The following is a 14,918-nucleotide window of genomic DNA, read 5'->3' as shown; positions in this document are numbered from 1 at the left end:
CAGCTCCGCAGCGCCATTGATCCTCCTGGCCTGCAGGGGGCGCCGCAGCACTTCCTGTGCATCATTCATTTCCGTCCTCACCAGAACAAAATAGAGTCGGCGGCATGTTTTCCAGTCTGAAGGAGAGAGTTGGGGAGGTTCTGGTTCCTGGAGATAAGTTCAGCTTCGAGGCCGAGGACAGCATCTCTCTGACGGAGAGCGTGAAGCCGGAGAGGGTGGTGTGCGGCCCGGGGCTGCGGCGGAGCGGAGACCGGCTGGTGGTGAGCAAGAGCGGCGTGCTGAGGCACAAACCCCCGCACACGTTCTGGGTCGAGTCCCAGCAGAGGAGGGTGAGTACCGTCCTAACACACAGCCGAATTAATCAGAGAGCCGAACAGAACCGTAGGAACTGATCCGAGCTGTTCTGAGAGTCAATACTGACTAAACAAACCCGAGTGAAAACAAAATGTGTGCTTTATTAAATGTAGTCCGGAAGGAGATAAAACTGACAGGAAGTTGGCTCAGAAGGTTCCGTAGTAAAACAAAAACACGTTTAAGAGCTGGAGTTTTTAAAATCAAACTTCTGGATGTGAAATCCTGCAGGTTCAAATAGTTTAAATAAGGATTAAAGGAAAATAAATAAATGTTTTATCACGTTCAGGTAAAGTTAAATCAATTTTATTTTGAGTGTTTGAGTCGATGCTCCGAGTTTTACCATTTACTTAGAACCGCAAACATGTTAAAAGCTTAGGAATGCAAAAAAAACTAGAAAACTTTCAACAGAACCAACACATTGGGTCAGATGGTTCTGTTTTCTATCCTGTCCTCGTCTTCAGCATGTCCTGAGAATGTCCATTTATTCTCAATCTGTCCTCCATTCAGTCCTTTGTCAGTGTCTTCAGCCTGTCATTTGTTCTGTCCTCCGTTTTTCAGTTTGTCCTTAGCTTAGCTTGTCCTTCTTCCCTCAGACCATCTTTTTTTCCGGTCCTCAGTAAGTTCTCAGGTTATCCGTTGATTTGTCCTCAGATTGTCCCTCTATCACTCCTGTCCTCGTTGTCTGCTGTCAGTATGGCCATTTGTCCTCTCTATCCTTTTTTCTGTCCCCAGTATGTCCCAGCTAAAGGAGAGACGGTCATTGGTATTGTGACAGCTAAAGCTGGAGATGTCTTTAAGGTGGACGTTGGTGGCAACGAGCAGGCGTCTCTGTCCTACCTGGCATTTGAAGGTGCCACCAAGAGGAACCGGCCCAACGTCCAGGTGAGACCGGGAGGACAGGTGGATGTCCTGCAGCGTCTCTGAAAGTTATAGTCCAGTTCTGACAGATCCTTTCTGTCTTAAAGCTCAAGTAAAATAAAAAAACTGTTTCAGAACTTGAATCCAAGTTTCTGAGACGGTCAGCTGATGCCCCGCCCCCTGTGTGTCACCTATGCAGGTAGGAGATCTGGTGTTTGCTCAGTTCATCATCGCCAACAAAGACATGGAGCCGGAACTGGTGTGTGTGGACAGTTCGGGTCGGGCCAACGGGATGGGTGCGTTTGGAGCAGGAGGTCTTCTCTTCAAGGTGTCTCTGGGCCTCGTCAGAAGGTACTGTAGAGCTCTACCCAATCAGCAGTCCAGTTTTTAGTGATTGACAGCTCAACTGAGCCAATAGGAGCTCAGACTCCACAGGTTCCATTGGTTTTATAGAAAAGGCTGGAAATCCTTCAGTATTTGGACCAGGACCGGGTCAGATAATAGGGCTATGACAAAGATACCTGACAGAACCATCTTTGAGCTTGTGTCTTATTGGAGCAGAACCAGTTTAACTGTAGTAGGTCCTGATGGTTCTGATCCAACAGGAACTCTGTATGCTCACCCATTTGTCTCCTCCCCCCACAGACTACTGGTGCCCCACAGTGACATCCGGACCGACTTGGACCAGCTCTTCCCCTGTGAGCTGGTTGTGGGAATGAACGGCCGGGTTTGGGCCCGGTCGCCCAGCACCCAGCAGACTTTGATTGTTGCCAACCTGCTGCAGAGCTGCGACACCATGACGGCGAAGCAGAGGCAGCAGCTGTTCAGGAAGGTGCAGCAGGGAGCACTGTAGGCCCCGCCCTGACTCACCTGGACCCAGGTGTAACACGGAGCACCCTGTGCTGATTAACAGCTGATCAGTGACGTTGAGACTGAACTTTCTGTTAATCGTTCTGATCAGTTCATCAAGCAGGTCAGATAAAGGGCTGTGATTGGCTGGGGCCTGAAGAGAAACAGCCAATCACATCTCATTCATTCTCAGACACCTAATGATCAATGCAACAGTTCAGTATTGATCAGTAGTTTTTCTTTTGATTGATTAAACAGTGAAGGTACTGATCAAAAGACGAGTCACACAACAGAACTGCAGCAGACCGACTCGTGTATCATTCTGGATCTGTCGCACAGACTGCTTGAATCAAACAGCTGCAGCTATTAAAATAAAAAAACTGCATACATATATTTAAACAAAACAAAAAAACTTGTTTGAAACTTTTGGCAGAAATAAATTCAGTTTGTAAGTTTGTCTCATTGTTTATTTTATTGATTAAACTTTTTTTTTTAAACGACAAACCGACAGGTAAGTTCATCACTAAAAACTGCAGGAAGTGTTGCCGTGGAAACAAGGCAGAAGGGTCCAGACCACAGGCGTCAAACTCCCGGCCTTGAGGGCAGGAGTCCCGCAACTTTTAGATGCGTCCCTGATGCCACACAGCTGAATCAAATAAGGAAGTCATTAGCAGGTCTTTGAAGAACTTGACTGCACTGAGAAGCTAATTCAGTCATACGATTCAGCTGTGTGGCATCAAGAGACATCTAAAAGTTGCAAGACTGACCCTCGAGGCCTGGAGTTTGACACCCCTGGTCCAGACGGAACAAAATCCTCAGGGTCAGACTGGGAGATCCAATCTGAGAAGAGTACCACCAAAACCTCATCAGGACTTCAAGCCAGGAAGAAGTTGCCCTGTTGTGCATACATGAAAACTACTTCCTGTCAAGACAGGAAGTGGTCTGAGAAACTGAGACAGACTCGATTCAGTATTTGGGTTTATCGGGTTCCAGTAACGAGTTTAACTGGTCACTGGTTCCCTTTAAGGCACATTACAGGCGATTGTTTCACATGGTTTTGGTCTGAAGGTAAACAAACAGAAGTGTGCTCCCTACATTCAGAAAACATTCAACGATCAATGCGTCGTCAATAATCAGACGAGCTCATCCAGCTGTCAGCTGATTCACAGGATCAATAAAGTCTTTGGTACCAACAGCTGCAATAAGGACACTTAAAAACAATCACTTAACCTCAATCATCCTGAATATGAGCTGATCGATCAGCTGCCAGTCATCAGCTGATCGATCAGAAAACTCCAGGGTTACATTTGATTAGAAACATTGATCCCTGATCAGAGCCGATTATCAACTACGTGCACTTTGACAAGATTCAGGTTAAACCAGGCCCAGGACTTCATCTGGATCCACAGATTGTAAGACCCATTTCTTTGGTTCCTGATCCAGCTGCTGATTTGGTTTTTGACCCATTTTCTTTATCTGGTTCTTAATCTAGGTTCTGATTAAGTTCTTGATACGGTTCCTGACCCAGGTTGGACGTCCTGTTTGATTTTTTTGTTTGGCTGCAGGAAACGAGTCTGGTTTGTGTTCACACTGTCTGCACGGTTCTGGATTGACTGAACACAATCCATCGACACAAGATCCTCAGTTGTGCTTGTTTGTCTCCATGAAGATGAGAACAGGTCAACATGTCCAGGTGCTCCTCTGAATAAACCGACCCGAGAAGTCTGATCCAGTTTTTGTGGGGGGGCAGAACCAGGTAACCAATCACAATTATTACTCTGGATGAATCAGAATTCAGCCAATGAGATTGGTCGATCATGGCTGGATCAGAAACCAGGAAGCTGTGGTACTATCCAGACCAGGAACTGGTCTAACCTCACCCTGTCTGTTACCCATAACTCCCCACCAACTTTTTGACCCTGCAGGGTAACTTTCAAAATAAGAGTCTTGTTCAGAATGTGCTGCAGCAGCATCTGATTGGTTCTAGCCGACCAATCAGAGACGAGTCCTCGGGGGCCCGCAGGAAAAAAGTATGTTCAGAAGGTTCAGTTCAGGAGAACCACAACTTAAAGCTTCAAGTGTCAGCGTGTGGGCCCAGGAGCCCCTCAGGGCTTCCCCACGTCCACATTGATCCTGATGTACAGGTCCAGTTTCTCGATGGCCACCACCTTGTAGGTCAGAGAGTTGATGCCATCGTTGTTCATCGTCTCTCGGGTGTGGGCGATCCGGTCGAACCTGGAACCAAAACGAACAGAACCATGATAACAGAACTTCAGGAGTCAGAACGTGGTTTGGTGTCTGACAGGATGTTGATACCTCTGAGGGTTCGGGTCGTTCTGCTTGTCTCGGTTGTGTCTGATCATGCGGCACTTCCCCACTTCCCCGTTGGGTCTGGAGATGGTCATCCCTTTGAATGAGAGCCTGAAATACAGTGATGATGAATACAGTTGAATTCAGTTCTTGGAGCTCACACAGAGATTCTAGGTGTTCCTGGGCCCACTGGTCCTGTCATTTAATAACCTATATGGACCTAATTTTTCTTCTTCATCTGTCTGGTTAACTTAAACTTCTGCAGAAAATGGACTGAATCACACGCATCAGAACCTATCTTCTGGTTACAAGTTCAAGATATATTCAGGTTCTGGACACATTTCGGTTCTCAGTGAACATCACATCATAGTTTAGCTGAAGTTTAATTAACTTTTTATTTGACTTGTTCAAAGGTGACTCTGATCATCTCAGATGTGTGTTGTGTAGTGGTTCTGGGGGTGGGGCCACATTGTAAACTCCTAAAAATGAGTCTAGATTTAAATTAATTAATTCCATCAATCATCCATCCATCATCTTCTGCTTATTCTGAAGTCGGTGACAACGGGCAGCCCTGGTGGAGGCCAACTCCAACCCTGAAGGGGTCTGACTTACTGCTGGCAATGTGAACTAAACTCTCGTACCACTTGTATAGGGTCAGAACAGTCAGTAGCAACGAGCCCCCAATCCTAAACTCGCGGAGCACCCCCATAGTGTACCTCGAATAACATGGTCGAATGCCTTCTCCCAAGTCCACAAAACACATGTAAACTGGATGGGCAAACTCCCATGATCCTTTGAGGACCCTAGTGAGGGTAAAGAGCTGATCCAGTGTTCCACGGCTGGGAAATATTTAAATTTCAAGAGTTTAAAATAAATCTAAACATGATAAAGTGCTGGTTCTTCCTGCTAGAGATGTTTGAACATTAACAGATGTGCTCGCAGGTCGCTCCTGCTGGTATTTCCTGGTTCAGGATCTGAAAAGTTTGAGTACCCTTAGCTTCAGAAATGTGGCTCGATGGACACCAGGTGGCACCAGATGACCCAAATGCATTCATTCAACCTTTATTTATACATGTTAGTCTCATTTACAAGACAGACCTGTTTTACGTGAGAACAACATCTCTGATGTTACAGCCTTCGCTGTCAGTGACGATGATGATGAGTGTGAAGTGTCAGGTGAGACGTACCTGTTGTAGATGTCGTCGTCCTCTCCTCCCCAGCCCCAGTAGTTGTTTGGGAAGCCGTTGATCTTCAGGAATTGTTCTTTACTCATGGAAGAGACTCCTCCGAAGTACTGGTTGTACGGTAACCTGCCGGAGGACAGAGTTTACAGTCCTGAGAAAAAGACGCTTCGCCTTCTTTCAGTTCTGAGGTTTTATGTATCAGGAAATAAGAGCATGATCTGATCTTTTATCAGGTTCTAAAATGACTTCAAATCTAACATGAAGTGAACAAAACCCCACAACAGATTCCGCCACGTCATGCACGAGTCCAAATCTCTTTTTAAGACTAATTCTGGGCTAGTTTTTAGGCTGATTCTAGATCAGGTTTTAAGGTTTTCAGGATGGTCCAGGTCACATTTCTGACTTCCTCTGGATCAGATTAAAAACAAATTCCAGGTCGATTTTCAGCCTGATTCTGGATCAGTTTCTAGGCTGATACAGGGTCAGCTTTCAGGATGATTCGAGTCAAGGGTCTGATCAAATCTAGGTTAGATTTCAAGCTGATCCTGGGCCAGTTTCTAGATTGATTCAGGATTGGTTTTTAGTCCCCTTCTTTATGAAGACCGATGTGACTTGCTTCAGACCGGTAACATTATTTTCCTGACAGGAAACTGCAGCTGCTGTGCGCTGGCGATGGGGTAAACAGGAAACGGAAAGTGAGAACCTTTGCTTGGGGTTCTGTTTCAAGGACCATCTTTTATCCGAGACGTCCCTGTCAGTACTTCCTGTTCCTCTTGAAAGCTGCTGACCTAGGGTCTGTTTATCTAAGTACAGACGGAGACCTGGCTTCAGACGCATTTCCTACATGAAAATCTTCCATCAGAGTGCGGCTGTCTGTGGTCTGAAGTCTTGTTAGGCACATTTACACAACTTTAATTAAACAAAGAACCAACCCACTGATGAAATGCAGCAGGACTGAATCACAGTTCCTGATCACCACCTGTCAGAAGGTAAAACCTGAGGCTCACACTCACCTGAAGCCGAACTTGTCCATGGACACGGACAGGTGTCTCGGCTGGCTGAAGCAACCGTAGGTGTTTCTGTCGTCCATGGGAATGAGGTCCACGTCACTGAACACAAAGCAGTTGTAGTCGTAATCCTTCAGCGCCTCTGCGTAGCCGATGTTCAGCAGCTTGGCCCGGTTAAAGGTCTCATCCCCGTCCTGACATACACACACAGAGTCAGGGTGAGGGAACAGATCTAAAATATAAAACCAAACAGAACCAGAACTAGAACATGTTCGAGTTCTCTTTGTTTCACTTTGTTTATTTTTCAACATCATCGACGTCAGAAAGGTTTTTTAAGCTTCCAGAACACGAGAGTTTCTCACGCTGTGAGCAGATGGGTGCAGAAAAACAGACCAGGTCAGGTCTAAACTGATCCACCTGACTTCACCTGGACATCAGGTTGGAGCAATGTCTCAGCAGAATCAATGAAGAAACTTGTGTTTTTATAAATTAGGTAAAAAAATCGGACTAAAAGCAGCAGCTGTGAGCTCTCAGGCGTTATTTATTGAACTGCTTCAGTCAAAGTGCGTTTGACATACGCTTCTTTAAGCAAAGCCGCAGGTGCGTTCGTCTTTCAGATCCTGCTCCGTCACGTCACCTGTGTTTCAGAAGCAGAGCCCAGAGTGACACCGACTCTTCCACCTCCTCCGGTTTCCATGGCAACCAGGTGGCTTTGCACAAACAGATCTCAGGTTACCAGGTGACCAACATTAAAGTCTCAGGTGGGAGGTGTTGGGTTTTCTTCCTGTGGGAGTTTGATGCTATGACTGCATCACCTGTGCAGGTGTGTTTGTGCTGCAGGTGTTGACTGATGACTTCGCAAACATGAGACACCAACGGGTTAAAAAAAAGGTTATTTACACACAACATGCTTTCTGAGACTCAATGAGCAAGAGGCAGAGACCAGTCATACCTTTACAGGTTTATGATACTTATGTGCAGGAGGCGGGGCCTAAATTCCAACTTTATAAGTTTATTATGGTTGTGAGCAGGAGGCGGAGCCAGATTTCTTACCTTTACAGGTTTATGATGTGAGCAGGAGGCAGGGTCTAAATTCCAACCTAACAGATTTTTTTATGGCTTTAAGCAGGAGGTGGGACCATTATATTATTATATTGGTTATTATAAAACAGCTTTGATCAGATGTAAGTTTAAGTCAACTTTAAAGCTGGTTCCTATAATCGGTCTTCCTGATGGCAGCTTCAGTACCTGAACAAAGAAATGGAACAAACCCACCTACTGTTTGTTGATCGAAGCGGTTAGTGAAGACTGAAAGCACACCTGAGAGGTGAACTAATGAAGTTTACCAAAGCTGGGTTTTCTCTGAATTATCCCTCAAAGACAGCAGGTTCTACGAAGATGGTTCTAAAGATCTTTAGCAGGTTTTTCTCTGCATGCTCAAAGAAAAAGGAGTATTAGTAGATCTAATAAGTATCCGACTCCTGATTGATCAAAAGTTGCTTGGCTCAGATAATCTATGCAGAAATGGTTTTTGGAAGTTCATACTTGCACTTGCTGCTCAAAAAGTGTGCCCTGTTCTGGAACGGTCTGATAAGAACATGCACGTCACATACGGATGTGACGTGCATGTTCTTATCAGACAGACGTTGAGCTCATCAACGTTGAATGTTACTGAGCTTCAGATATCTGTTGGATCATCTGTTTAAACTGGAGATTAAAATACCACCAACTGATTAGTAACCTGCCCTGGAGCAGCTTGTTTGTTAAAGTGAGTAAAACATCATGTCCCATTTGGACTGGCAACGTACTCTCCTAGCTGATGACTTGAACATCGCTTGGAACTATTTTCAGAATAGTTTCATCTGCTTTGGTAAATAAACATGCCCCTTTTCGCCAGTTCAGAATAAAAGGCCGAGACAGCCCCTGGTCTACTCCAGAGCTAGCTGACCTACATAGGAGATCAGCTTTGAGCACCAGCCAGACGTTCTGGCTCAGACACCGACTGGTTGTATTTTTGACAGATGCGGAATAAATGTACAGCTTCCATCAATGCCACAAAACGTAATTACTTCTTATCTCAGACCTCCAAAGATCTAAATGATCCTAAAAGATTCTAGAAAACCATCAAATCACTCTCCGGCAGCTCTCGTTCATCTGATCTGCATCACAACATCTTGTTAACTCTGTTCCTGAATCAAATAAGCACGAGACCTTGAACTGTTTCAACAAACATTTTGTTGCTTCTAGTTCCTTGTTTGCCACAGTTACTAATGGAAATACAGCTACTTCTCCTTTAAGCCAAACATCCACAAATCATTTCTCTCCAAGTTAGTCCTTAGTAAACCACACCTTTTCATTTTCATTGTTTTAGGTTAGTGAGGTTAATAAATTGTTAAAAGGTCTAGATTCTAAAAAATCTGCAGGCCCTGATGACCTTCCACCTTATTTCTTAAGACTGGTCGCTCATATCATTGTAAAACCAGTGTCACATCTTTAACCAGTCCATAAGCCAAGACACTATTTCAAACGCTTGGAAAACAGCTTTTGTACTACCTTTATTGAAGGGAGGAGACCTCACCATATTGAACAACTATCGACCAATCTCTAAACTCTGCATTTTAGCTAAGGTTCTAGAAAAACTGACAAACTCTCACATCAAAATTACCTGGACTCATTTAACATCTTACCTCCCCATCAATCTGGTTTCAGGAAACAACACAGCACAACTGCCTCGCTGAAGGTTTTTAATGACATCGTTGAAGCATTGGACGCTAAGGATTATTGTGCTGCACTTTTCTTAGACCTGTCTAAAGCTTTTGACACTGTGGATCATAACACCTTTTGTCATAAGCTCTCAGAAACTGGTTTCTCAGTTCACACTATTGGTTGGTTCTCTAATCATCTCTCAGATCAGAGGAAATGTGTTCAACATAATGGTACTTCTTCCAGTTATCTAACAGTTAACAACGGTGTACCACAAGGTTCAGTCTTAGGACTCACCCTCTTTACAATCTACATAGGTAATGTAGGTCAGAGCATCTCTGATGCATCCTTACTCATTCAACCTTTATTTAGACAGGTAAATCCCATTGAGCTCCATTTATTTTTAAATTAATATGGGGTTTTTTTTGTCTACTGTTGTCTGCTGTTCTCATCATTTGTTAAAACAGGTCTCTCTTGTAAATCAGTCCTCGAGACTCGCTGAGACTAACCTGTATAAATAAAGGTTGAATGAATGTTATTTATCCTGACTTCTAGCTCACCTGTCAGGTGCTTTCAGGAGGCAGAAACAGAAACAAGCAGCAGAGAGAAACAAGAGAAGAAAGATGAATTACCAGAGCGACCCCTCAGCCATCACCAAGCAGGAAGTGGGGTCTCGGCAGCTCCAGCGACCACAGCCACTGGTCAGAAAGGCCTGACATGCAGAGGAAGGGGGAGGGGCTAAAGTGGAAGAGGATGAGGAGGATGATAAGGAGGAGGAAGCAGAAACAAGAACACCTGTGAGTTAGAGCAGCAGCAGAAGAAGAAGAAGAGAGTTTAGAGTCACATCTCGTCAGTAAACACGCGTGCTGGATTCATGGTTACAATGTGACACATTTCACCCACATCAATCTGTGACAGTTCACACAGTTACTGCAGTTGAACCGGGCCGAGTCGACACTGAGACGGCAGAACCAAGGCATTCTGACACAAATCGCTGCATAAACTGACCAAAATCACAGAGAGAACAGAACCCCTGACCTCATTAGGTTCATAACCACGTCCTGTGTAGGGACATCTGAGTAAACATCTGGACCCAGATCAACCACAACCTCTGGGAAAACATTTGGAACCAAAGATCAAAAACATCTGGACAAACATATATAACTACCGACTGAAAACAACCACTGGTTAAACATCTGGAATACACAACCCCTTGTAAACATCTGCAAACACATCAAAAACATTATCTGAGGGGGTAAACATTTAAAACCATCCATCCATTATTTTTACCCGCTTCTTCCTTTTTGGGTCGATGGGGGTCATCATGCCCATATCCAGCATTCACTGTGCACGGGGCGGGGGACGCCCTGGACAGGTCTCCACTCCAGTCCATCACAGGGAAACAGAGAAACAACCATTCAGTCTCTCACTCACACCTAGGGACAATTTAGAGTTGCCAATCAGTCTAACATGCATGTTTTTGGTCTGTGGGAGGAAACTGGAGTACCTGGACAAAACCCACACATGCACAGAGAGAACATGCAAACTCCACCCAGAAAGGTCCAGGGCCGGGATTTGAACCGGCAACCTTCTTGCTGAGAGGCAACAGTTCTTCCAACTGAGCCAAATAAGAAAAAATATCTGGGACCACAGATTAGGAACCAACTCTGGTTAAAACATCTGAAACCAAAGATAAACATCTGGAACCACAGATCACAACCACACATTGGGCAAACATCTGGAATATCAAAATCATCACAAGCCCTTGTAAACCCATGCAAACAGAACAAAAACATTAACTGAGTAAACAGCTAAAACCAAATATCAAAACATCTGGGTCCATAAATTAAGAACCAACTCTGGTTAAACATCTGGAACCACAGATCACACAACCACTGGGCAAACATCTGGAATACCAAAATAATCACAACTCTTGATAAACATCTGAAAACTGACCAAAAACCACAGGATTAAAAACCAACTCTATTTTAACATCTAGAACCAAAGATAAACATCTGGAAACATAGATTAAAAAAACAACTAATTAAACATCTAGAACCATAGATAAACATCTGGAAACACAAATTACATGCAACAGTTAGGTAAACATCTGGAACCAACACCGATTAAAAAAAACAACTCTAATTAAACATCTAGAACCAAAGTTAAACATCTGGACCCACAGATCACATACAACTGCTGGGTAAACATCTGGAACCACAGATCACATACAACCACTGGGTAAACATCTGGAACCACAAATTAGAAACATCTGTTAAACACCTTGAACCAAATATCAAAAATATCTGTTAAGCATCTAGAACCACAGGAAAAAAAAGCCACATCTGGAACCACCTTTATTCGACATGCAACCTGTCATCATCGACAGTTGGTTTTCTTCACACCATCATCAGTCAGAATGTTCAACTGCTGTATAATTTTCTGCCTCAGTTTTTTTTTTTCTTGTTTAAAATAAATCAGCTGGTTGAACATCGTCCAGATGTTCTGACTGAATGTTAATAATCAAGTGACTCCTGTGACAGATCACTCATCATGGACAATGAAAGCTGCTCGTTTTCACACTGAAAGGAAAAATCTCTGAACGTCAGATGATAAAATTTGAGTTTCTTTACAGTACAAGCTGTTACTCCAGGATGCATTCCCTCAAGGTATTCCAGGAAATTCCAGATTTCATTAAATAGAAACACCTCGGGCTAATAGAGACGTGTCATCACCACAGCAGCACTGAGGCCTCACACCCAACCGCTAACAGGTAACGTGTTGAGGCGATGCAGCTGAGTGCTAAGTGACGTGTTGTGGTAAAATATCTGAACAGACCTGAATTACTTTTTATGTGCGAATGAATCTCAGATTATAAAAACCGTTATTTTAAAACTTTCACTATGTAAAAATGTTTAGCAGATATTTAATCCTAAACACTGCAGTCTGGGGCGATGCTGCTCAGTGTTTGGTCATGTTCAGTCAATTTTTTTTTTTTTAGCTGAAAAAAAGTTCTAATTTTCCCAGAATGCAATGTTTTGGCTCCATATCAGGAACTTTTTTTTTCCTGACATCAGAGTAAATGACATTAAAATACTTCACAGTAGCAGCAAGAAACGACCACTTCCAGGTTTCTGCTCCCTCCCATCATGCGACACATGATTGCTTCGGTCATGTAAAGTGCTATGTGTCATCATTATATGTTCCCATATAGAATGGCAAAATTAGTTCTCTGCATTTAATCCATCACACCTGAGATGCACCCAGGTGGAGCAGTGGGCAGCTATGCAAGCACCTGGGGAGCAATTAGGAATTGGATGTTTTGCTCAAGGGGCACCATGATATTTGGGAATGGCAGGGAGTCGAACTGCGACTTTTGGGTCCCAGCTCAGCTGCCCTACCTCTACCCCATCTCGGCCCCCATGTGACCTCCTGATTACTTTGGTCATGTGACCTATTATTGCTTCAGTTGTGTGACCCCCTGATTGCGTCAGTCATGTGACCCCGATTGCTTCAGTCATGTGACCACCAGATTACTTCGGTCGCCTGTTTGATGTGAGTGATGCTGTGGCTGGGACACCAACATTAAGTTATGTGGATCAAACCTCATCAGTGATCTGACCATGTCCCTCTGAGGTGCCAGCGTACCTGGTTGATGACGTAAACACCGTAGTCCAGCTGCTGCCTCTGCAGAATGGGGTGCAGGTAGTACAGCCAGAACTTCAGGTGCTCGTCTCGCTTGCGGAACGGAATGATGACGGCCACCTTCTGCAGCGCCTCGCAGTCTTTGGGTTTGAAGCGTCCACCCTGCTGCAAATTAGGGTTCTCATTCTTTACTTGCTCCAGGGTCACAGGGATGTTAAACTCCACCCTCAGGGGCCCCACTGTGGACACAAACAGCCACAGGTTAGAGAAACAACAGAGAATTCCAGCTCCTCCTCCTCTTCAAAATAAAGCTGCATCAAACAAACAAAACATTAGGTTCATTAACAGGGTCAGGGGTTGTACTGTGGACAGACAGTCCAGTCAGCTGGAGGGTTTAACACCAACCCCAACCTGTGACAGTAAGTCCCTCCCCCTCTGTGACTGACTGAAATCTGATCAGCACACCTACAGAAACTACCTGAAAGGTGAGGGATGGGGTTTTGTGACATCTGACCTCAGACAACTTAGATCCACCAGTCAACCATCTCGTTAACTCATTAACTGGTAAACCCAGTTAATGAGTTAACTGAAAGCTGCTGATGTTGCTAAAATACAACATGGCGGCTTCTGTAAATCGAGTCCTACGAGATTCTATTTTAAACATCCAGAAGAGGTGGGGACATTTGGCCTATTATTAGAAAACGTGTGTTAGTAGAAACAAGGTGGGTCAAGGAACAACGTCAATTCTCAGTATTCATGTCAGACAGGTAGAACAGGTGTGCTCACCTGTTTCTGCCACCCAACTTTAAAAAGACTTCCTCCCAGAGGGAACTATGCAAACTCAGACAATGAAAATGTGTCGGTGAGAGCTTATCAAAGTCAGACTTTCTGTTACACTGAAAAAACTTAACCTCTGAGTTCCAAGTTTTTAATCAGCTTTTTGAGTTTTAGTAAATATACTGATCAGCAGACCCCTAGTTGATCAGAGGTGGTTTTGGAAGGACATTAAAGTAACTGTTGAACAAAGAGGAAGTTCATATCTGGAGCGGTTGATACGCTGACACCTGTTGCTCGACACGGATCTGACAATGTCCCATTATCAGCCACAGAGGTGCTCAAAGTGAAACGTTAGCTTGAATCAACAAGGAAGCTTGTGTTTCACAAATCTGGTCAACATCTGATGAAAACTGATCAATTTTAAAAATAAAAATCTCATCAAAATCTTGAAAAACACCCATTGTTGTTGGTCAGCTCAACGTCTTCTCAAGTGGTTTTTTTTTTAACACAATACAGTGTTTTAACAATTATGTGTCGTTTTGCAGTGACGTGTTTCAGTGTAACGTTCCAGTGACGCGTTCCAGTGTAACGTTCCAGTGTAACGTTCTGTTTTAGTGTTTTGTAGCAGGTGTTGCATTCCAGTGTATTGTGTTCCAGTGAGGTTTCTGTTAATTGCTGTGTTTCAGTGTAACGTTCCAGTGTAACGTTCCAGTGTAACGTTCCAGTGTAACGTTCCAGTGTAACGTTCCAGTGTAAAGTTCCAGTGTAACGTTCCAGTGTAACGTTCCAGTGCAACATTTCAGTGTAACGTTCAGGTGTAACATTCCAGTGTAACGTTTCAGTGTAACGTTCCAGTGTAACGTTTCAGTGTAATGTTCCAGTGTAACGTTCCAGTGTAACATTTCAGTGTAACGTTCCAGTGTAACATTCCAGTGTAACGTTCTAGTGTAAAGTTTCAGTGTAACGTTCCAGTGTAACATTTAAGTGTAACGTTCGAGTGTAACGTTCCAGTGTAATGTTCCAGTGTAACGTTTCAGTGTAACGTTCCAGTGAAATGTTCCAGTGTAATGTTCCAGTGTAATGTTCCAGTGTAATGTTCCAGTGTAATGTTTCAGTGTAACGTTCTGTTTTAGTGTTTTGTAGCAGGTGTTGCATTCCAGTGTATTAATGTGTTCCAGTGATGTTTCTGTTAATTGCTGTGTTTCAGTGTAACGTTTCAGTGTAACGTTCC

General features: G+C 44.0%; 2 protein-coding genes across 2 annotated transcripts in view; one reads left to right on the top strand and one right to left on the bottom strand.

Moving 5' to 3' along the window:
* Positions 1 to 76: 76 nt before the first annotated feature.
* exosc3 (exosome component 3) lies at positions 77 to 2,486 on the top strand. The gene is made up of 4 exons (XM_037675666.1): positions 77 to 329; positions 1,087 to 1,236; positions 1,412 to 1,563; positions 1,858 to 2,486. Exons 1-4 carry the CDS (start codon positions 105 to 107, stop codon positions 2,063 to 2,065), a joined length of 735 nt encoding a protein of 244 aa, XP_037531594.1. The 5' UTR covers positions 77 to 104; the 3' UTR covers positions 2,066 to 2,486.
* Positions 2,487 to 2,727: 241 nt separating this feature from the next.
* The window catches only part of b4galt1l (DP-Gal:betaGlcNAc beta 1,4- galactosyltransferase, polypeptide 1, like), a 42,236-nt gene continuing 30,045 nt past the window's right edge, over positions 2,728 to 14,918 (bottom strand). Inside the window, exons 2-6 of the mRNA XM_037675665.1 lie at positions 12,914 to 13,149; positions 6,569 to 6,756; positions 5,559 to 5,681; positions 4,378 to 4,482; positions 2,728 to 4,296 (exon numbers count right to left, since the gene is read on the bottom strand). Coding sequence (XP_037531593.1) covers positions 4,167 to 4,296; positions 4,378 to 4,482; positions 5,559 to 5,681; positions 6,569 to 6,756; positions 12,914 to 13,149 — 782 coding nt within the window. The 3' untranslated portion in view covers positions 2,728 to 4,166. The remainder of the gene's footprint in view (positions 4,297 to 4,377; positions 4,483 to 5,558; positions 5,682 to 6,568; positions 6,757 to 12,913; positions 13,150 to 14,918) is intronic.

This window comes from Nematolebias whitei, chromosome 4 (genome assembly GCF_014905685.2).
Source record: "Nematolebias whitei isolate Nwh7 chromosome 4, NemWhi1, whole genome shotgun sequence".
NCBI lineage: Eukaryota > Metazoa > Chordata > Actinopteri > Cyprinodontiformes > Rivulidae > Nematolebias > Nematolebias whitei.
Note: the sequence above shows the minus strand (reverse complement) of the source record. Positions and strands in the feature narration are given on the sequence as shown.

Coding starts and splice junctions, on each gene's coding strand:
- exosc3 (XM_037675666.1), top strand. CDS start 105: ATGTTTTCCAGTCTGAAGGAGAGAGTTGGGGAGGTTCTGGTTCCTGGA. Junction 1,237..1,411: donor GGAACCGGCCCAACGTCCAG/GTGAGACCGGGA, acceptor TCACCTATGCAG/GTAGGAGATCTGGTGTTTGC. Junction 1,564..1,857: donor TCTCTGGGCCTCGTCAGAAG/GTACTGTAGAGC, acceptor CTCCCCCCACAG/ACTACTGGTGCCCCACAGTG.